The sequence below is a fragment of the Chiloscyllium punctatum genome, chromosome 45, assembly GCF_047496795.1.
Source record: "Chiloscyllium punctatum isolate Juve2018m chromosome 45, sChiPun1.3, whole genome shotgun sequence".
Taxonomy (NCBI): Eukaryota; Metazoa; Chordata; class Chondrichthyes; order Orectolobiformes; family Hemiscylliidae; genus Chiloscyllium; species Chiloscyllium punctatum.
In genome coordinates, this window is record NC_092783.1 from 27,553,750 (window position 1) to 27,575,814 (window position 22,065).

The 22,065-nt window shown below is 45.8% G+C and overlaps 1 protein-coding gene across 3 annotated transcripts in view; it reads right to left on the reverse strand.

The window, feature by feature from the left end:
* The window catches only part of LOC140467249 (DNA damage-regulated autophagy modulator protein 2-like), a 149,042-nt gene that overhangs the window by 111,679 nt on the left and 15,298 nt on the right, over positions 1-22,065 (reverse strand). For all 3 annotated transcript variants that reach the window (XM_072563489.1, XM_072563488.1, XM_072563490.1), the window contains exon 2: positions 6,034-6,227. In XM_072563489.1, coding sequence (XP_072419590.1) covers positions 6,034-6,164 — 131 coding nt within the window. In that variant the 5' untranslated portion in view covers positions 6,165-6,227. The remainder of the gene's footprint in view (positions 1-6,033; positions 6,228-22,065) is intronic.

Here is a 22,065-nt window from a genome sequence, read left to right on the forward strand (position 1 = left end):
AAGTTCATATAGATCACATCTACCACTCTGCCCTCATCAATCCTCTTTGTTACTTCTTCAAAAAACTCAATCAAGTTTGTGAGACGGGTAACAGATAAATAGGAACAGCAAACCCTGTAAGTTTCTCCTCCAAGCCATTCACCATCCTGATTTGGAAATATAATATGGGTGGCACAGTGGTTAACACTGCTGCCTCTCCACGCCAGAGACCCGGGTTCAATTCCTGCCTCAGGTGACTGACTGTGTGGAGTTTGCACATTCTCCCCGTGTCTGCGTGGGTTTCCTCCGGGTGCTCCAGTTTCCTCCCACAGTCCAAAGATGTGCAGGTCAGGTGAATTGGCCATGCTAAATTGCCCGTAGTATTAGGTCAGGGGTATGGGTGGGTTGCGCTTCGGCGGGTCGATGTGGACTTGTTGTGGGCGGCACGGTGGCACAGTGGTTAGCACTGCTGCCTCACAGCGCCAGAGACCCGGGTTCAATTCCCGCCTCAGGCGACTCTCTGTGTGGAGTTTGCACATTCTCCCAGTGTCTGCGTGGGTTTCCTCCGGGTGCTCCGGTTTCCTCCCACAGTCCAAAGATGTGCAGGTCAGGTGAATTGGCCATGCTAAATTGCCTGTAGTGTTAGGTAAGGGGTAAATGTAGGGGTATGGGTGGGTTGCGCTTCGGCGGGGTGGTGTGGACTTGTTGGGCCGAAGGGCCTGTTTCCACACTAAGTAATCTAATCTAATCATTGCCTTTTCTTCAGTGTCACTGGGTCAAAATCTTTCCTTAACAGAATGGTGGGTCAAACTATATCACATGGACTGCAGCAGTTCAAGAAACTGCCTCACCACCATCTTCAAAGATAATTAGGGACAGGTCAGTGACGGCAACATTTCACGAAAGAGCAGATCATTGTTCAATTACTGTTTCATCAACAATTTTTGATCTCAATCCACCTGGGCAAGAAGCCATACATTGCATTGTACATTTCATCTAAGTGCGTAAGATGGACTAAAAATAATGAGAACACACAAACATGTGGAAAAGATGAGACAGCAAGATGAACTCAATAAAAAAAATTATAGAAACATGTGACAGAGGGAACATAATGGAAAGGCAGCTAGATTTATGAGGAATAGAGAGAGAGAGAGAGAGAGAGAGAGAGAGAGAGAGAGAGAGAGAGAGAGAGATCTTTGTCTTCAGTAGTCTAACAGGAATGAAACTGTTTAAAAGTTTCTGGTTTTGTTGTGCTTCCTGTTTGAGACAGACCAATCCCTTCCCTCAACTTTTTGTATTAATGTTTTTGACGAACATTTACGGTCATCACAAAACAACTTCATGCAAGAACAGAAGAGATGTGCTTCATGGAACTTCCCACTTGAAAACAGTTCCAGACTGTTGCTTGGTTACAGCTGAGCAACTTCTGATAAAATCTTTTACAATCGGAATTCCTTCCTGAACATTTCTTCCCCACCCCCACTCCCTGTGGGCGCACCGAGTGAGGTAGACTTTAACTGTTTAGGATGCTAATTCACCACCACACATTCTCAAAAAGGCAATTAAAGAAGGGCAACAAATCTTGGCAAAACACACGTCCCATGAAGGATTAAAAAAAATACTTTAAGCACAAGGTGTGTAAAGTTTCCTTTAAAAATAACTGATTGAAATCAACACAGTGATTAAACCCCACTTTAGAGTTCTTTATATTGAATGAACAATGAGGAATCTAACTCCAAATCCCTTATCAGTTGGGTTAATGCATCAGAGTGGGGCAAGGAGTCTCAGTCCTTGAGAAAATCCAAAAGATCAATTCCTGGTCAGTACAGAAATGTCGGCTTCCATTGTAATGGTGATGCACTACAATTGACTTCAGTACATCTAAACACAATAGTGGGGGAAAAGAAAAGAGTCCCAGTCTTCGCACCCAAGAGAGTGGAAATGTAAACTATTCTCCCTTCAAAAGGCTTCTGGAGGTCAATTTAAGTTTTCAAGACTGAATTCAGTAAATTTCTATTGGATGGAGATACCACAAGTAGTGAGATAGGGGTCCGTTGTGGCATCACTGTTCAAATAACCTAACTTTTGGTTTACTAATGCTGTTCAGGGAAGGAAATTTGCCATCCTCGCCTGATCTGGCTTACAAGTGACTCCAGAACAACAGCAACATCATTAACTCTCAATTGCTCTCTGAAATCGCCTAGTAAGCCCTCAGTCGTACCAATCACCACAAAGTCTCAAAGAAATGAAACTGGACGGATCATCTGGCATCAACCTAGACACCGGAAAAGACAACAGAAACAGCCATGCTGGCCCTGCAAAGTCCTCCTGAGTAACATCGGGGGGCTAGTGTCAAAATTGGGAGAACTGTCTCACAGAATAGTCAAGCAGCAACTGGACAGTCATACTCACAGAATTATCCCTTACAGACACCACCATCACCATCCCTGGATATGACCTGTCCCACTGGCAGGACAGACTGAGGAGGTAGAAGCACAGTGGGATACAGTCAAGAGGAAGTTGCCCTGGGGGATTCTCAGCAGTAACTCTGGAGTCCACGAAGTCTCATGTCTTCAGGTTAAACATGTGCAAAAAGAAAACTCCTCCTGATTATCGTGTACCATACTCCCTCGACAGATGAATCTTTACTCAGGTTGAGCAAAACTTGAAGGAAGCAGAGGATGGCAAGGGCACGAAACGTACTCTGGGTGGGAGATTTCAGCACCCACCAGTAAGAGTCACTCAGCAGTACCAATGATTGAGCTGGTCGGGTCCTAAAGGACACAGCTGCTAGACTGGGCCTGCAGCAGGTGGTGAGGGAACCAACACAAGTCACATACTTGACTTCATCCTTACCAACCTGCCAGTTGCAGACGCATGCGTCCATGACAATATTGGTAAGAGCGACCATGGTACAGTCCTTGTGGAGATGAATTCCCACCTTCACATCAAGAATACCCTCCATTATGTTACGTGGCACTATTAACATGCTAAATGGGACAGATTTCAAACAGATCTAGCAATTAAACACTGGGCCGCCATGGAGTACTGGGCCATCAACAGCAGCAGAATTGTACTCCAGCACAATCTGCAACCTCAAGATTTGGCACATCCCCCACCCAACTATTACCATCAAGCCAGGGGATCAAAGCTGAAAATGTGTTGCTGGAAAAGCGCAGGTCAGGCAGCATCTAAGGAACAGGAGAATCGCTTTTCCAGCAACACATTTTCAGCTCTGATCTCCAGCATTTGCAGTCCTCACTTTCTCCTTGAAGCCAGGGGATCAACCCTGATTCAATGGAGAGTGCAGGAGGGCATGCCAGGAACAGCACCAGCACCAGCCATACCTGAAAAGGAGGTGTCAACCTGGTGAAGCTACCAACAGGACTGCTTGCAAGTCAAACAGCAAGTGAGAGTCAGAGCTGAGTGATCCCACAACCAACGGGTTAGACCTCATCTCTGCAGTCTTGCCACAACCAGTCATGAATGGTGGTGGATAATTAAACAATTCACCGGGGGCAGTGGCTCCACAAGTATCCCCATTCAGGGAGATGAAAGAGCCCAGCACATCAGTGCAAAAGATAAGGCTGAAGCATTCACAGCAATCTTCAGCCCCAAGTGCTGGGTAGATGATCCAAATCGGCCTCCTCCAGTGGTCCCCAACATTTCAGATGCCAGTCTTCAGTCAGCTCAATTCACTCCACATGGGATCAAGAAACAGTCAGAGGCACAGGTTACTGCAAAGACTATGGGCCCTGATAACATCCCAGCAACAATACTGAAGACTTGTGCTCCAGAACTCATTGCTGTCCTAGCCAAGCTATTCCAGTACAGTTACAACACTGGCATCTACCCAACAAGTGTGGAAAATTGTTCAGTTATGTCCGGTACATAAAAAGGGGGACAAATCCAACCCAGCAATTACAACCCCAGTCTACTCTCAAATCATCAGTAAGTTAATGGAAGGTGTTATCAACAGTGCTGTCACAAGGAGCACCTGCTCAGTGATGCCCAGTTTGACTTCTACCATGGCAATTCAGCTCCTGACCTTATTACAGACTAGAGTCAATGTGGACATAAGAACCAAATTCCAGAGATGAAGCAAGAGTGACAGACCTTGGCGTCAAGGCTGAATTTGACTGAGTGTGGCATCAGGGGGCCCTAGCAAAACTGGAATCAATGGATATCAGGGGACAGCTCCAACAACACTCAAGAAAGCTGGACACCATCCAGGACAAAGCAGCCCCCCTGATTGGCAGCATATCCACAAGCATCCACTTCATCCACCACCGACACTCAGTAGCAGCAGTGTGTATTATCGACAAGATGCACTGCAGAAATTCAAAGATCCTCCGATAGCACCTTCCAAACCCACAACCACTTCCATCTCGAAGGACAAGGGCAGCAGATACACAGGAACACCACCCCTTCCTGCAAGAGCCCCTCCAAAGCACTCACCGTTCTGACTTGGAAATATATCACTGTTCACTGTCGCTGGGACTCCCTCTCTCCTGGTTTGTGGTCAACCCACAAGTGGACTGCAGCAGTTCAACAAGAAGCTCACCACCACCTCCTCAAGGGGCAACTAGGGATAGGCAATAAATGCTGGCCCACATCCCACAAATGAATAAAAAACCTCAAGGTGTCAAATTAATGGCCTCCACTATCTCTCCCTCATAGATGTTAGAGCCATTACTGAGAGCCCCAAGACTTCATCCAAACGTACAGAAAAACAAGTTCAGATTGGGGTTGTCCGGTCACAACTTAGACACTTACACTCAGCATTACACTTGGGTAAACTGGGCCTGGTGCATTTACTAAAGTCAAATACTTCGGCAACAATGACTCAAGCAGTTCTATTGCAACTGGAAAACTATTGCCTGAAATCTCTTCAGCTCCTGATTATTTCATCGGGCAACCTTATTTTCTAGTGATTTCTGCTATCAGTTGATACAGGAACATCCAATCAACTGCAACAACACGTGTGTGCTTTATCAGCTGAATGGTGTCTCAAAAAAGTAACATCTCCAGAGACTCTAGACTGGAATAATATCAATTTAGATTAAATATTAAGTTGCTTAACATATCAGATCAAAGGTTTCGTGAAAGAGACAGGTTTTGCGAAGTACCTTAAAGGTGGAAAACAAGTTAGGGAGACAGAGGGGCTAGGGAGGAATTCCAGAGGTTGAGGTTCATGAAGGCATGGCCAGCAATGGTGAGATGATTATAAAAATCAAAAATTGTTCAAAAGGATAATATTGGAGGAACGCATATACCAGAGGGTTATAGTAGGAAGAAGGCCGGGGGGGGGGGGGGGGGGGGGGGGGTGTTGACACATTGACGACATTTTTTAAAAAATTGATATTTGATTCCACCCTTGGGCAACTGTGTAAACTCCACACAGCATTCTCCCAGTGTCTGCGTGGGTTTCCTTCGGGTGCTCCGGTTTCCTCCCACAGTCCAAAGATTTGGGGGTTAGGTGGATTGGCTGTGCTAAATTACCCATTGTGTCCAAGGATATGTAGGTTAAGTGGATTAGCCATGGGGGATGCAGATTACAAGGATAGAGTTGGGCAGGATGCTCATTGGAAGATTGATGCAGACTCAATGGGCCAAATGGCTTCTTTCCAGACCGTAGGGATTCTGTTGTATGAAGCAAAGTTTAGGCTGGGTAATTAAACAGCAATTAAACAGACTTCATGTTTCAGATCAATAATCTTTGGTCAGATGTTCACGGACATGGGACAGTCAGCAGACAGACAGGCCTAGTGTCTAGGGCGTGAATGAGAGGGAGGGTGTGAACGAGGAAAAACAGAATTGGAGATGGGAAACAAAAACAGAAGTTACTGTAGACACTCATCAGGGGAATCACGGGACTTGAAACGTTCACTCTGTATTCTATCTTCATACACACTACCAGACCTGCTCAGTTTCTCCAGCACTTTGTTTTTAAAAGTGTGGACAACAGCATAAGCAGCTGAGACTAGTCGGCTCACACAAAGGACATTGCTGTTTTCAGTTCTAGGACTACAGTGTGGCATCGCTCTTACTAACCTGATGTAAGGCACCAAGGGGTCGATGTGCCGGAGCAGGGCAGCTGTAATGAAGGAGAAGATGAAGGCACTCGCTGACCAGACGACCAGAGCAGCTGGAAAGAAGCTCATTCCCTGCTGGAACCACCACATGTCTGCACACCCTCAGGGAAAAAAAGGCCTGCCGCCTGCTTTCCAACTCCCCAGTCACACAATCTGTAAGGATAAAAAATACAGACAGACACAGTCAGGCTGTCAGACTCTCCAGTCAAAACAGCAACATGAATACTGGGAGCTGGGCTGTCTGCAGCAGCTTACTGCAGGCACACTTCAGTTTCACTTCCTCGTCCTTCCTTCCCACACACACTCACAGGAAACAGACCTTCATCCTTCCAATACTAACCCTGTCAACAACTTCACACTGAAACCAGCAGTGTGCCTCTCATCATACTCAGTCCCGTGACCCTCCATCAGCCAAAAAGTGAACTGGCGTTAAGAGGCCTGAAGCAGCATGGGCCCCTTCGATAGAATGCAAACAAAGTTTATGTCACTTTTAATCGATCAACTTAGTCAGCTCTCAGCTGAACCTATGCTATGTTCAGTTCTGAGCACTTAAGGCTGGCAATGAAGATGTCGAGGAGATTTGTGGTATTAGAGGTAAAACATAAACTGAACACAGAACAGTACAGCACAGGCCCTTTGGCCCACAATGCTGTACCAGACATATTGCCTGCCCTTGGTCCATATCCCTCCACTCCTTATTCATGTGCTTATCTAAACACCCATATCGTATCCACCTCCATCACCACTCAGTGGTTAGCACTGCTGCCTCACAGCACCAGGGTCCCGGGTTCGATTCCAGCCTCGGGAAACCATCTGTGTGGAGTTTGCACATTCTCCAAGTGTCTGCGTGGGGTTCCTCCCACAACCCAAAGGATGTGCAGGTTAGGTGAATTGGCCCTGGTAAATTGCCCGTGGTGTTCAGGGATGTGTACGTTAGGTGCATTAGTCAGAGGTAAATATAGGATAATACTGTAGAGGAATGGGTCTGGGGTGGGTTACCCTTTGGAGGGTTGGTGTGGATTGGTTGAGTCATTTGGCCTGTTTCCACACTGTGGGATTCTATGATTCTTAGTCCAAAGGATTCTATGACCTACCATTATTAAAAAGACTTGCCCTTCACATCTCCTTTGAATTGTCCCCCTCACTTTAAATGCATGTCTCCTAGTATTAGGCATTTCAACTCAAAAAAGATTCTGACTGTCAACCCTATCGATGTCTCAATTTTATAAACTACCAAGTCTCCCCTCAGCCTCTGCCACTCCAATGAAAACAACCCTAATCTATCTGGCCTCTCCTTCTCGCTCATACTCTCCAATCCGGGCAGCATCGAGGACATTCAGCCTCCGACCTTCGGGTAAGCGTCCTCCAAAGTGGCTTTTGAGATACACAACAACGCAGAATCACTGAGAAGAAACTGATAGCCAAGTTCCATACCCATGAGGATGGCCTCAACCGTGATCTTAGGGTTCATGTTGCACTACATATTGTTCGGTGCTTGTAAAATCTTCCTTACTGTTCTGTTTTGACACCATCACCTTGATTACTTGTTATTACCTCCCTACCTTAACCAGATTGCAGGTTTTTTTTTTAAAAATCACTTGCTACTCCAATACCTACTCCTATTATTCCAGCTGCTTAATTTGTCCCTAGCACCATCTTATCTGTAATTATCTCTGCTTTAATTAATCGGTTCACAAGTGAAGGGATGACCTGTTATGCAGCTGTTGACACCATTTTACACTTTTGATCACTTGTAAAGACTTGTTATTCAGCCTGTCAGCACTCCACTCACACTTGATCTCAAATGCTAATCTCACGATCCTCCATCTCCTTCTCCTGGGTGAATATTGATGCAAAGTACTCATTTGGGATCTCGCCCACATCCTCTGCCTCCAAGCACAAGTTCCCTCCTTTATCCTTGAAATGGTCCTACCTTCTCTCTAGTTATGCTCTTGCTTTTAATGCACATATAAAATGCCTGGGGACTCTCTTTACCCCACCTTGCCAAGGTCATTTCACGGCCTCTCCTTGCTCTCTTAATTTCCTGCTCTAGTTCTTTCCTGATTGGGGCGGCCCAGTGGCTCAGTGGTTAGCACTGCTACCTCACAGCACCAGGGACCCAGGTTCGATGAGGTTGGAAGGTGTTGTCGAAGGAGCCTTGGTGAATTTCTGCGACTGAGCATCAGTGACGGAGGGTGTGAATGTTTGTCAATATGGTACCAATCAAGCAGCTGCTTTGTTCTGGATGGGGTCAAGCTTCTGGAGTGTTGTCGGAGCTGGGCTCATCCAGCTGCAGTGGTCAGTGTTCCATCACATTCCTGACTGGTACTTTGTAGACAGGCTTTGGGGAAATGGGAGGGGAGTTATTCACCTCAGAATTCGTAACAGCTAACCCGCTCTTGTAGCCACAGTATTTACATGGTCAGACAATTTCAGTTTCTGGTGTGGTGGCTAGGTTGGCTCTTATTGACATTATTACTGGGTGTTTGTGTGACCCAAGCAATACTTTTATTAGATTAGATTCGATTACTTAGATTAGTTACAGTGTGGAAACAGGCCCTTCGGCCCAACACCAATCCATTCCCCTACATTTACCCCTTCACCTAACACTACGGGCAATTTAGCATTGTCAATTCACCCGGCCTGCACATTTTTGGACTGTGGGAGAAAACCAGAGTGCCCGGAGCAAACCCACGCAGACACAGGGAGAATGTGCAAACTCCACACAGTCAGTCGCCTGAGGCGGGAATTGAACCCGGGTCTCTTGCACTGTGAGGCAGCAGTGCTAACCACTGTACCACCATGCCACTTTTCAACCCAAAACTGGATATTGTCTACCTTTTATATTAGAACGAAGCTTACTTGTCCTTGGCCAAATAGCAACATAAATTTGATAATCTGCTCCAAGATTGTAACAGGAGCAATTAAGCACTCCAGCCCTGCCTGAATCATTGGACTGGAAACGTTAACTCTGATTTCTCTTCCAAAAAAAATGCTGCCAGACCTGCGAAGCTTTTTCTGAAATTTTTGTTTTCGTTTCTGACTTACACAACACCCTCTATTCTTTCGGTTTTTAAATTGGTCATCATAGAATCATAGATTTCATAAAATCCCTACAAATGTGAAAGCAGGCTATTCGGCCCATTGAGTTCACACTGACTCTCCGAAAAGCATCCCACTCACCTACCTTATCCCTGTACTGAAAATGTGTTGCTGGAAAAGCACAGCAGGTCAGGCAGCATCCAAGGAGTAGGGGAAATCGACGTTTCAGGCATCAGCCCTTCTTCAGGAAGGACTCCTGCCCGAAACGTCGATTCTCCTGCTCCTTGGATGCTGCCTGACCTGCTGCGCTTTTCCAGCGACACATTTTCAGCTCTGATCTCCAGCATCTGCAGTCCTCACTTTCTCCTACCCTATCCCTGTAACCCTGCATTTCCCATGGCTAATCCACCTAGTCCGCACATCCCTGGGCACTACGGACATTTTAGCATGGCTAATCCACCTAACCGGCACATCTTTGAACTGTGGGGGGAAACCAGGGCACCTGGAGGAAACCCGCAGACACGAGGAGAACGTGAAAGCTCCAAACAGACAGTCGGCCGAGGCTGGAATTAAACCTGCTGTGAGGAAGAAGTGCTAACCACTTAGCCACTGTGTCGCTCATCATCTCAATTAATCATGTTGGTGGTTTATTTAGAGGAAGGCTTGTGGCTCAACTGTCAACACATTCTTCTCATTATATCATCACAGAAGGGTATTACCTATTAAATAGAAGCACTGATAAAGAGAAACTCACACGGATATATCACACTGCTATGTTTCAGGCCAAATGAGACTGCAGTTACCACCGGCGCTGGAGGGCTTAATCACTTCTGTTACTTCTGGAGCACCAAATTGATGGCCAAATAGCAACAAATTTGATAAAGGAGAAGTACTTTGTCTACCTTTTTTAAAGAAAAATGTATGATATCTAGTGGACCTATGAATAGATTAAAACCATAAGACTCCACAGTTTTGAAAACAACAAATCAATCTGAACAGTATAATCCACATTACATGTAGAACTTATTTCTAAGACCTAGAATTAATAAGTAATAAATGTATAATAGATAAAAAAAAGCCCATATGACCATGGAATTCTCTGAAACTTCTCCCAGATGATAACACTGGTTTATCAAATCTCATTAAACTTCACAAGAGATTATGATACTTCACTTCTGGTAATCTAGACTTGAAACTCTCTCAAGACAGCCCATTGTGACAGTCCAGCTAAAAACTAGCACTTCAAACATGGAATTTGCTCTCTATGTCTAGGACAGACTTTCTAACCTCCAGGAGCGACTTGGTGGCTCAGTGGTTAGCACAGCTGCCTTACAGCACCAGGGACCTTGGTTCGATTCCAACCTTGGGCGACTGTCTGTGTGGAGTTTGCACATTTTTCCCCCGTGTCTGCGTGGGTTTCCTCCGGGTGCTCCAGTTTCCTCCCACAATCCAAGGATGTGCAGGTTAGGTGAATTGGCTATGCTAACTTGCCCATAGTGTTTAGGGATGTATAGGTTAGGTGCATTAGTCAGGGTGAATGCAGAGTAATTGGATTTGGGTGGGATACTCTAAGGGTCGGTGTGGACTTGTTAGGTCGAAGGGCCTGTTTCCACACTGTAGGGAGTCTGCTTTGAACTCCTTTCAGTAGCTTATCAACTACCATGAATAAGTTATTGTAAATATTGCAAGAGCCACATCCCTATCACTGGACAGGACTGAGTGTTGCTCTCTAAGAAACCTTGGAATAGAATGCGCTGTAGATGTTACATTCTCAGACATTCTTTCCTGCATTGAAAGGGACAGGAGTTTCAATACACTATCCAAGACCAAATTCTCTGAGTTTTAAAATTACCATTTTACTTTTTGTTACAGCACCCCCACATGCAGCAGTCACTCTTTAATTTTGTTTGGTTTAATCAAAATAGTAGAGAGACAACTGGGACACTGGGTCAGTTGGTATACACCAGAGATACACATTCTGCAAATAAACAAACCACCAAGAAAATGATGTTCATATAGCTTCAGACTTCACTATGGACCTTTGAATCCGATTAATGTGGTGAGGGAATTGTTGCCAAAAAGTGTGTGTGGGTGAGAAACGAGGAATTGTGCTTCAGGCAGAAGATTGTAATCGGAGTTAACTTTGAGAAGAATAGTTGAAACCAAGTGTAAAATGCAAGGGTATGATTTCTATAGATGTTCTCGAAATCGGAGCATGAAGACCTACGGAAAGAGGAAGTAGAAATCCGAATACAAGTTACATCTTTACTTAAGTGAGAGCAAAGTAAGGCCTCGAAATTGACACTTCCCAACAAAGTCACGATCAGCTGCAAAGTATTTGGTGAGCTGGAGGACTGTCAGAGAGATGCTAACAAAGGTTTGGATATTTTATTGAATTTCACAGAAAAAATTTTTTTAAAAAATGATGATTTTATAAATGCATTGAAAATGGATGATAATTCAATAGGGGGAAAAACATCAAGCACTTTAACAGATTATATAAAAGACTTTAGGAGTTCCATTTGGGTGACACGGTAGTTAGCACTGCTGCCTCACAGCACCAGGGGCCTGGTGGAAGTTTGCACATTCTCCAAATGTCTGGGTGGGTTTTTCCCCCACAGTCCCAAGATGTATAGGTGGGTAGCCTGTAGTAGCCAGGGATATCCCGGTTAGGTGGATTAGCCATGGTAAAAACTCCCACGTGGAGTTATGAGAATAAGATGAAATGCTCTTTGGAGGGTCGGTACAGACCTGATGGGCTGAATCTCCCCACACTGTAGGGATTCTACAATTCTATGAAATTTCATCTTCAGTGCTCACTTTCAGATAGCTGAACTTTGCTAAAGTATTGCATGTGGCGGCTTCCTGACCTTAAGCAGAATTGGATTCTCAGAAAGAGACATGCTTTTGGATCAGATGTCTGAGGCTTTCAAGTTATCCCAGACAGACATATTCCCAGCAGCCTTCTTGGGATTTCCAGTAATACCACTGAATGGTCACAGCCTTCGAGATTGTTCAGATGTGAGGAATCACGGATAGTTCTCTTGCTGGAGTACCTCCATGCAGAGTAGTGCACGATACACCAAGAATATAGTGCACAAGGTTATTTACTGCTTGCTACCAATCTTGTATCTCCCCTCTCAACAACCCTGAGTGCTGACTGGCTCTTCTTTGTATACAGATCCATGGGGAAAGTCAAATCAAACAAAAAGAAAATAAGTCAGTCCATTAGGGGCACTGTAACTTCAATCAAAATTTCAAAAACTTAAGGAATTAAAAAGTCATGAGTTGGGGTAAGAATGCCCACAAGCCCTTGCAGTATACAAAAGTATACACCAACTAATAACTATGTGGATGCTGGCAAAAGAAATAGCAGATCTGGACGATGATGGTGGATCATGTATGGAGGAAGTGGTGGATGAAAGTACAATTCCAACGTTTAAAGATATTGGATAAGTGCATGAAAAGGAAAGGCTTGGAGGGATGATGGGCCAAGAGCAGGCAGGTGGGACTAGTTTAGTTTGGGATTATGTTCAACACGTCAGAAGGGTCTGTTTTGATACTGTATGACTGTATGATAAGGTTGGGGGAAAAAAAAATGAATGAGGAGCAACAATGTACAGAGAACTGTTAATAGGTGTTACAAATGTGATAGGAAACAACATTTCATGTGGTAAATTGTCCAGTTTAAGGTCACACATTGAAATGTCAGCAGCAAATGATTAATTGATTAGTCTGAGAGAACTATACTGGTCAGTTTGTTATGAGTGTATTAGTCACAGATTTACTCTATTGCAATACGTTGGCCAGAGATAGTATATCGACAATAATTGGAATAGGTCAGTCTGTAGTAAGGGTCACAGGTCAATGAATATGGAAGTTCCAGTTCCCTCACAGGTGCAGATTGTCACTCATGAAGGTCACTGAAAGAGTGAGGATTCCTGGTGGAGCAGATGGGTATTAGTACAGACGTGTTCAGCAATATGCCACGAAAAATATACAAAGTTGGATATGGAAAATGGAAAGGAATTTTCTTTAGAAAATCAGTATAATTTATCATTCTTTGATTATTAGATCAAGGCTGAGGATTGGTCAGATCTAGACAAGCAGGAGGCTGGAAGAACACAGCAGGCCAGGCAGCATCAGGAGATGGAAAAGTCAATGTTTCAGATGTAACCCTTCTTCAGAACTGGGGGTGGGTGTGGGGGGGAAGCTGCAGATAAAGGGAGTGGGGAGGGGTGGAAGTTGGTGACGGACGGTTGGATCAGAGGAATGGAAGGCAGGGTAAGGAGCTGGGAAGGGAGTTGGGGAGGCCACGATCCCATCAGGCCAAAGTCACTCACATCGTGTGACCTCATTGCCTCTGGTGATCTCCCCTCCGTCCTTCCAGTTCCCCAGCCCTGCACAGCCCCTGGTTCTACCTGCTCCCCAAGATCCACAAGCCCCACAATCCCAGCAGACCCATCGGCTCAGTGTGCTCCTGCCCCACCGACCTCATCTCATCCTGTCTCGATTCCATCCTCTCCACTTGGTTCAGCCACTTCCTACCTACATCTGCGATAATAACCATGCCCTCCACCCCTTTAGTAACTTCCACTTCCCAGCCCCCAATGCTTCATCTTCAATGGATGTGCAGTCCTTATACATGGCCATACCCTACAAGGATGGCTTTCGGGCTCTCAGCTTCTTCCCCTCCAACAGTCCCATCCAGCCCCTTCCACCAATACCCTCCTCCTCGCCAAACTAGTCCTTTAACTCTTCTCATTTCCTCCAAATCCAGGGGGTGGAACTCGGATGGGTCCTAGCTATGCATGCCTTTTTGTCGGCTATGTCAAACAGTCCGTCTTCGGTACCTACTCAAGCATTATGCCCCAACTATTCCGCCTTTACATCAATGACTGCATCGTGCAGCGTCCTGCACTCAGGCTAAACTGGAGCGTTTGCTGACTTCGCCCATAACTGCCACTTCACCCTCAATTTCACTGAGAATTCATAGAATCCCTACAGTGTGAAAAAAGGCCCTTCGGCCCAACAAGTCCACACCGACCCTCCAAAGAGAATCCCACCCAGACCCATTCCACTACATTTCCCCTGACTAACGCACCTAACCTGCACATCTTTGGACTGGAGTAGGAAACCCACACAGACACGGGGAGAATGTGCAAACTCCACACAGACAGTCGCCCAAGGCTGGAATCAAACCTGGCTGCAAGGCGCTGTGATGCAGCGGTGCTAACCACTGAGTCACCGTGCCACCTCGGTTAGTCTTGGACAACTCCCTCTCCTTTCTTGACCTCCAGTGACAGTCTCCAGACAGACATTTGCTACAAGGCCAGACCCCCATAACTACCTAGACTACACCTCCTTCCACCCAGTATTCTGCGAGAACTCCATCCCGTTCTCACAATTCCTCTGGCATCTCAGATGTCCACCTATTTTGAACAACGTGCTTTCTTCCCACTGTCATCCACTACATCTCCATTTCCTGCTCCACTGCTCTAAAACCTGTGGGTGCACCACCCCCCCTCACCTCCATTCAGAGCCCCAAACAATCCTTCCAGGTGCGACAGTGGTTCACCTGACTCTCCTCCAACCTAGTTTACTGTACCCAGTTCTCCAGATGTGGTCTTACCTACATCAGGGAGACCAAACGTAAACTTAGGAAATGGTTTGCTGAGCATCTCAGCCTGGCTCACAGGGGCCAACCTGACATCTCAGTTACTGTCCCTTTTAAATCCTCTTTCTGACATGACTGTCCTTGGTCTCCTCCATCGCCAGAGCGAATCAGGTCGCAAATAGGAGGAACACCACCTCCACTACTGCCTGGGCAACTGAGTCCGGAGGACTCAACATTGAGTTCTCCAAACTGAAATAACCTCCCTTCCCACCCCCCAACTCCCTTCCAAGCCCATCCCCTCCCCCTTCCTCTAACTGACCCTTCCTTCCAGCTACCAACCGGATTCATTCTTCCCATCGACCAACCAGGACATACCCTCCACCTGTATTCACCTATCCCTACCTCAGCACCCTCCCACCCCCAGTCCTGAAGAAGGGTTACACCTGAAACATTGACTTCTCCACTTCCTGATGCTGCCTGGCTTGTGTTCTTCCAGCCTCCTGCTGGTCTACCTTTGGTTCCAGCATCTGCCCTTATTTCGTCTCTAACCAGGTTGGTCTCACCTCCTGACTCCTCAAAGCTTGTCCACCAACTACAAGGCACAAGTCAGGAGGGTGGTGGTATAAACCCCACTTGCCTCGTCGGTGCAGCTCCAACACTCAAAAAGCTTGACACTATCCAGGATAAAGCAGCCCGCTTATTGGCAGCACATCCACAAGCATCCACTCCCTCCACCACTGACACTCAGTAGCAGTAGTGTGTACTATCTACAAGATGCACTGCAGAAAGTCACCAAGGCTCCTTAGACAGTATCTTCCAAACCCACGACCACTCCATCTGGAAGGAAAAGGGCAGCAGATACATGGGAACACCATCACCTGCAGGTTCCCCTCCAAGCCACCCGCCATCCTGACTTGGAAATATATCACCGTTCTTTCACCATCGCTGGGTGAAAATCCTAGAATTCCCTCCCTAAGGGCATTGAGAGTCAACCCACAGCACAGGGGCTGCAACGGTTTGAGAAGACAGCTCTCCACCATCTTCTCAAAATGTTGGCCTAGCCAGAGACACCAACACCATGAATGGATTTTTTAAAAAGCCAATATTGTTGGGAAGTTTTGATGACTGTAAATGAATAATCAGGCAATTTAATAAGAAAGGCCAAACAAAGAGTTGGAGGGCAGCTGACAGTCATCACAGTGGAACTCTGGGAGACATTGCCACAGTCATTACAACTGTAGAGGAGGCTGCTGCAAGACCCCATCCTTCATCGAATCACAATGCAGCAGAGATGTCACAGAGGCATTCTGGGAGATGGCACCACAGTCACCACAATTGGTCTAAACATCGCAGAGGGACTGGTGACAGGGAATGGTTGAGCCTGTCCCTTCCCACCTCCTCTAACCAAAATAAAAAGGACACTTCAAGGAGGACAGGAAGGATTTTCATCTCAGGAGTGGCCATGTTGAGGGGAGGTATTGTATTGGGAGACCTTGGTGACAAGGGGCTACGGTGAAGCTCAGCAAAGTTTTTTATATAAAAAAAAAGCAGTGAGGGATGTGGGAGGTCAGGGTCATTAACAGTGTCCCTGATGACTTTACCCGAGAGAAAAATACCCAGCATCAGCTCCTTACAGATCAGTTTCGGTCTGTAAACTCCAGATCATTCAGGAGGCTGAAGGGTTAATCAAGAGGAGTTACAGGAAGGTAGTCACACCTAAGTTACAAGATGAAGGTAGCTAGATGACCATCAGGAGAGGGAAAGAGAATAGGCAGTCAGTGCAGGGATACCTTGTAGCCATTCCCCTCAATAACTAGTATACTGTTGTGGGCGGGGAGTTGGGGGGGGGGGGGGGGGGGGTGGGGAAAGAGAGCGGTGGGGAAGGCGGTGGTTGGGGTGGAGGAGAAACTTGGATGGTATATTGCCTCCCGGGTGCCAGGGTCAATCATACAATAGAATCCCGACAGTGTGGAAACAGGCAATTTGGCCCAACAAATCCACACTGACCCTCTGAACAGTATCCCACCCAGACCCATTCCACTACTCTATTACTCTACATTTACCCCTGACTAATGCACCTAACCTACACTTCCCTGTATACTATGGGCAATTGAGCATGGCTAATTCACCTAACCTGCACATCTTTGGACAGTGGGAGGAAACCAGAGCACCCAAAGGAAACCCACACAGACAAAGGGAGAATATACAATCAGTTGCCCCAGGCAGGAATCGAACCCGGGTCCTTGGCACTGTGCCACCGTGCTGCTTGTTTGGGAGCATCAGGGATGTCTAGGATAGAGTCTATTGCATTCTTAAAGGGGAGGATGAGCAGCCAGACACCATGGTACACATTGGTACCAATAACAGTTCAGAAAAGGGATGAGGTCACGAAAAGTGAATTTAGGGAGTTAGGAAGGAAGCTAAAATAACAACCTCAAGGGTAGTAATCGCTGGGTTGCTGGCTGTGCCACACGCTCGTGAGGGCAAGGGTAGGAAGATATGGCAGATAAACGCATGGCTGAAGAGTTGGTGCAAGGGGCAGGGTTTCAGATTTGTGGATCATTGGGTTCTCTTCTGGGGAAGGTATGACCTGTACAAAAGGGACAGGTTCTACCTGAACTCAAGGGGGACCAATATTCTTGCGGACAGGTTTGCTAGAGCTGTTGGGGAAGCTTTAAACTAGGTTGACGGGGGGGGGGGGGGGGGGGGGGGGAACCAAAGCGTCAGGTCAGAAGATACAGCAGTTGGTGTAAAGGGAGATGCAGTGAGCAGAAAGACTGAGGAAGGGCAGCCTAAAGACGACAAGAGGATGGAAGTCTAGGCACAAGGAAGCAATGCAGAGACCAGGAGCAAAAGTTGGAAAAGAAAAAGAAAAGTCAAAAAAGTCAAATTTTTCAAAAGAATCATATGCAAAAGAGATATTGCTAGATTCTAAAGGGACATTTAGATAAAGTGCATTTATACTCAATGCCCACAGTACATAGAACATAGAAGAATACAGCGCAGTACAGGCCCTTTGGCCCTCGATGTTGCACCGATCCAAGCCCACCTAACCTACACTAACCCACTATCCTCCATATGCCTATCCAATGCCCGTTTAAATGCCCATAAAGAGGGAGAGTCCACCACTGCTACTGGCAGGGCATTCCATGAACTCACGACTCGCTGAGTAAAGAATCTACCCCTAACATCTGTCCAATACCTACCACCCCTTAATTTAAAGCTATGCCCCCTTGTAATAGCTGACTCCATACGTGGAAAAAGGTTCTCACGGTCAACCCTGTCTAAACCCCTAATCATCTTGTACACCTCTATCAAGTCACCCCTAAACCTTCTTTTCTCCAATGAAAACAGCCCCAAGTGCCTCAGCCTTTCCTCATACGATCTTTCTCCCATACCAGGAAACATCCTGGTAAACCTCCTCTGTACCCGTTCCAGTGCCTCCACATCCTTCCTATAGTATGGCGACCAAAGCTGCACACAATACTCCAGATGCGGCCGCACCAGAGTCTTATACAACTGCAACATGACCTCAGGACTCCGGAACTCAATTCCTCTACCAATAAAAGCCAGTACGCCATATGCCTTCTTCACCGCACTATTTACCTGGGTGGCAACTTTCAGAGATCTGTGTACATGGACACCAAGATCGCTCTGCTCATTCACATTACCAAGTATCCGACCATTAGCCCAGTACCCCATCTTTTTGTTACTCTTACCAAAGTGAATCACCTCACACTTAGCTACATTGAACTCCATTTGCCACTTTTCTGCCCAGCTCTGCAGCTTATCTATATCCCGCTGTAACCTGCCACATCCTTCCTCACTGTCAACAACTCCTCCGACTTTTGTATCATCTGCAAACTTGCTCACCCAACCTTCTAGCCACTCCTCCAGGTCATTTATAAAAATGACAAACAGCAATGGTCCCAAAACAGATCCTTGCGGAACACCGCTAGTAACGGCACTCCAAGATGAACCTTTACCATCAAGTACTCAAAGCAAAACCAATGAACTTGTTGCGCAAATCAGTCCAATGGTGTATGTAGTTGCCGTTACAGAAATGTGGTTGCAGGGTGGTGATGACTGGGAATTAAATATCCAAGGGTATCAGGTAATTAGGGAGGATATGCAAGAAGGTAAGGGAGATGTGGTCACGTCCTTAATTAAGGATGAGATTAGGGCAATAGGGAGAGACAAAATAAGATCTAAGGAGCAAAATGTTGAATCCATTTGGGTGGAGATCATGAATAGGAAGGGGAAGACATCACTGGTGGGAGTGGTCTATAGGCCACACTGTAATAATGCTACATTGGCACAAACAATCAGTCAAGAAATATCTGATGTATGTTAGAATGGAAGAGCAGTAATCATGGGGGACTTTAACATTGACTGATCGAATCAAATTGGTAGAGGCAGTGTCTTGAAGAGGGATGCATAGAGCTCCTCTATGATCACTTTCTTGAACAGCATGTTACCGAACCTACAAGGGAGCATGCAAACTTAAATCTGGACCGGTGAAATGAGACTGGTAAAATTAGTGATCTTGTAGTTAAGGAGCTTCTCAGAAAGAAAGAGTGATCACAGTATGATCGAATTTTGGATACAAATAGATGGTGAAATAGCATCATCTAAAACCAGGGTGTAATGCTTAAACAAGGGAGACTACAATGGGACGAGGAAGGAGCTGGCTAAATTAGACTGGGAACACAAGATATATGGCAGAACAGTTGAGAAACAGTGGAGGACTTTGAGATTTTTCATTAATGCTTCCAGTCAAAGACAAGGATAGCAAGGGTAGCAAGAGCCAGCCTTGGATAACCAAAGAAATACAAGAAGGCACCCAATTAAAAGTTCAGGCTTACAAAGTTGTCAAGAACCGTGGGAAACAAAGATTGGGAAAACTTCAAAAAGCAGCAAAGAGCCACAAAGCAAGCAATAAAGAAAGGAAAGGTAGATTATGAACGCAACCGAGCACGGAATATAAAAACAGGCAGGAAAAGATTTTAAATACATAAAACAGAAAAGGGTTGCTAAAGTGGACGGAGGTCCCTTGCAGGATGAGAAAGGCGGATTAATATGCTGAAATGGCCGAGGCCTTGAATAACTATTTTGTGTCAGTCTGCACAGTGGAAGATGTGTCTAACATGCCAAAACAATGATGTTAAGGATACAATGGGAGGTGAGGATCACAATACAATTATTATCACTAAAGGGGTAGTGTTGAGCAAACTTGAGGCCTAAAGGTGGATAAGTCTCCTGGTCCTGATGGAATGCATCACAGGGTGCTGAAAGAAATGGCAGAAGTTATAGCAGATGCATTAGTGGTAATTTACCAAAATTCACTGGACTCCGGGCAAGTCCTGGCAGACTGAAAGACAGTAAATGTCACACCGCTGTTTAAAAAAGGGTATAGGTAAAAGGCAGGTTAACTATAGGCCAGTTAGCCTCTAGCATTTTCCTTACTGCAGATATTAAGCTATCAGTAAAGAAGAAATAGTGAGGCATCTGGATGGAAAAGGTTCCATCAGGCAGACACTGCATGGATTCAAGAAGGGAAGGTCATGTTTGACAAACTTACTGGAGTTCTTTGAGGATGCAACAAGCGTGGTGGACAAAGGGGAACAGGTGGTTGTTGTATAGATTTCTAGAAGATGTTCAATAATGTGCCACATACAAGACTCATCCATAAGATAATAATGCATGGAGTTGTGGGGAATATACCAGCATGGAGAGAGGACTGGTTAACCAATAGAAAGCAGGGAGTCAGAATAAATGGGTGTTTCTCTGGTTGGGGATCAGTGGTGAGCAGGGTGCTGCAGGGGTCGCAACTGTTCATGATGTATATCAATGCTTTGGAAGAGGAGACCGAGTGTAATGTATCCAAGTTTGCAGATGACACTAAGTTGAGCAGAAAGGCAAACTGTGCAGAGAATGTGGAAGGTCTGCAGAGAGATTTAGATAGGTTAAGTGAGTGGGCAAGGGTCTGGCAGATGGAGCACAGTGTTGGCAAATGGGAGGTTATCCACTTTGGAAGTAAAAGGAGTAGGTCAGGTATTATTAAATGGTGAAAGATTGCAGCATGCTGTTATGCAGAGGGATTTAGGAATGCTTATCCATGAATTGCTAAAAATTGATTTGCAGGTGCAACAGGAAGGCAAATGGAATATTAACTTTCATTGCTAGAGGGATTGAATTTAAGAGCAGGGAGGTTCTGCTGCAATTGTACAAGGTGTTGGTGAGGCCGCAGCTGGAGTATTGTGCGCAGTTCTGGTCTCCTTACTGGAGGAAGGATATACTGGCTTTGGAGGTGGTGGGGAGGAGGATCACCAGGTTGATTCCGGAGATGAGGGGAGATTGAGCCGCCTGGGACTATACTCACTAGAATTTAGAAGAATGAGAGAGGATCTTATAGAAAGATATAAGATATCATATATAAGATAGAGGCAGGCAAGTTGTTTCCACTGGTGGGTGAGACTAGGACTAGGGGACATTACCTCAAGATTAGGGGGAGTAGATTTAGGAATGAGATGAGGAGAAACTGCTTTTCCCAGAGAATAGTGAATTTACTGATAACTCTTCCCAGGGAAGCAGTAGAAGCAGCTTCACTAAATATATTGAAGACACAGTTAGACAGGTTTATGCATGGTAGGGGAATTAAGGGTTATGGGGAGAACACAAGTAGGAGGAGCTGAGACAATGGATAGATCAGCCATGGTCTTAAATGAATGGCGGAGCAGGCTCATCGGGCCTACTCCTGCTTCTATTACTATGAAAGGTCTTATTAGCTGATCTCTACCTGGCAGAGGTGGAGCAGCAACTCCCACACACCTCCTCTCATCTTCCTCGAACCATGATGCCACCATTGAACATCAGGCTGTCGCTTCCAAAGCTGACACTAACCTCATCTCCTCTGGAGATCTCCCCCTCCACTGCTTCTTATCTTCTAGTCCACCAACCTCTCTCCGCTCACTTCTACCTCTTTCCCAAAATATACAAACAGGACTATCCTGGCAGACCCATCATTTCAGCCCATTCCTGCCCAAGTGAACCTCTCCTCTTCCTATCTCGATTCAATCTTTTGTCCCCTTGTTCAGTCTCTTTCTACTTCTGACATTTTACATCAGTTTCACAATTTCCAGACCTGCGGCCGCAGCCGTTTCCTCTTCACCCATGGACGGGAAACGCTCAATACTGCCATCTCCATCAGGATGGTCTTGAGGACGCTCTGCTTTTTCTTTGAAAAGTGGCCTGAACAGTTCACATCCACCACCACCAAACTTCACCTAGGAGCTTGATCTTATTTCAAATAACTTCTGCTTTAACTCCTCT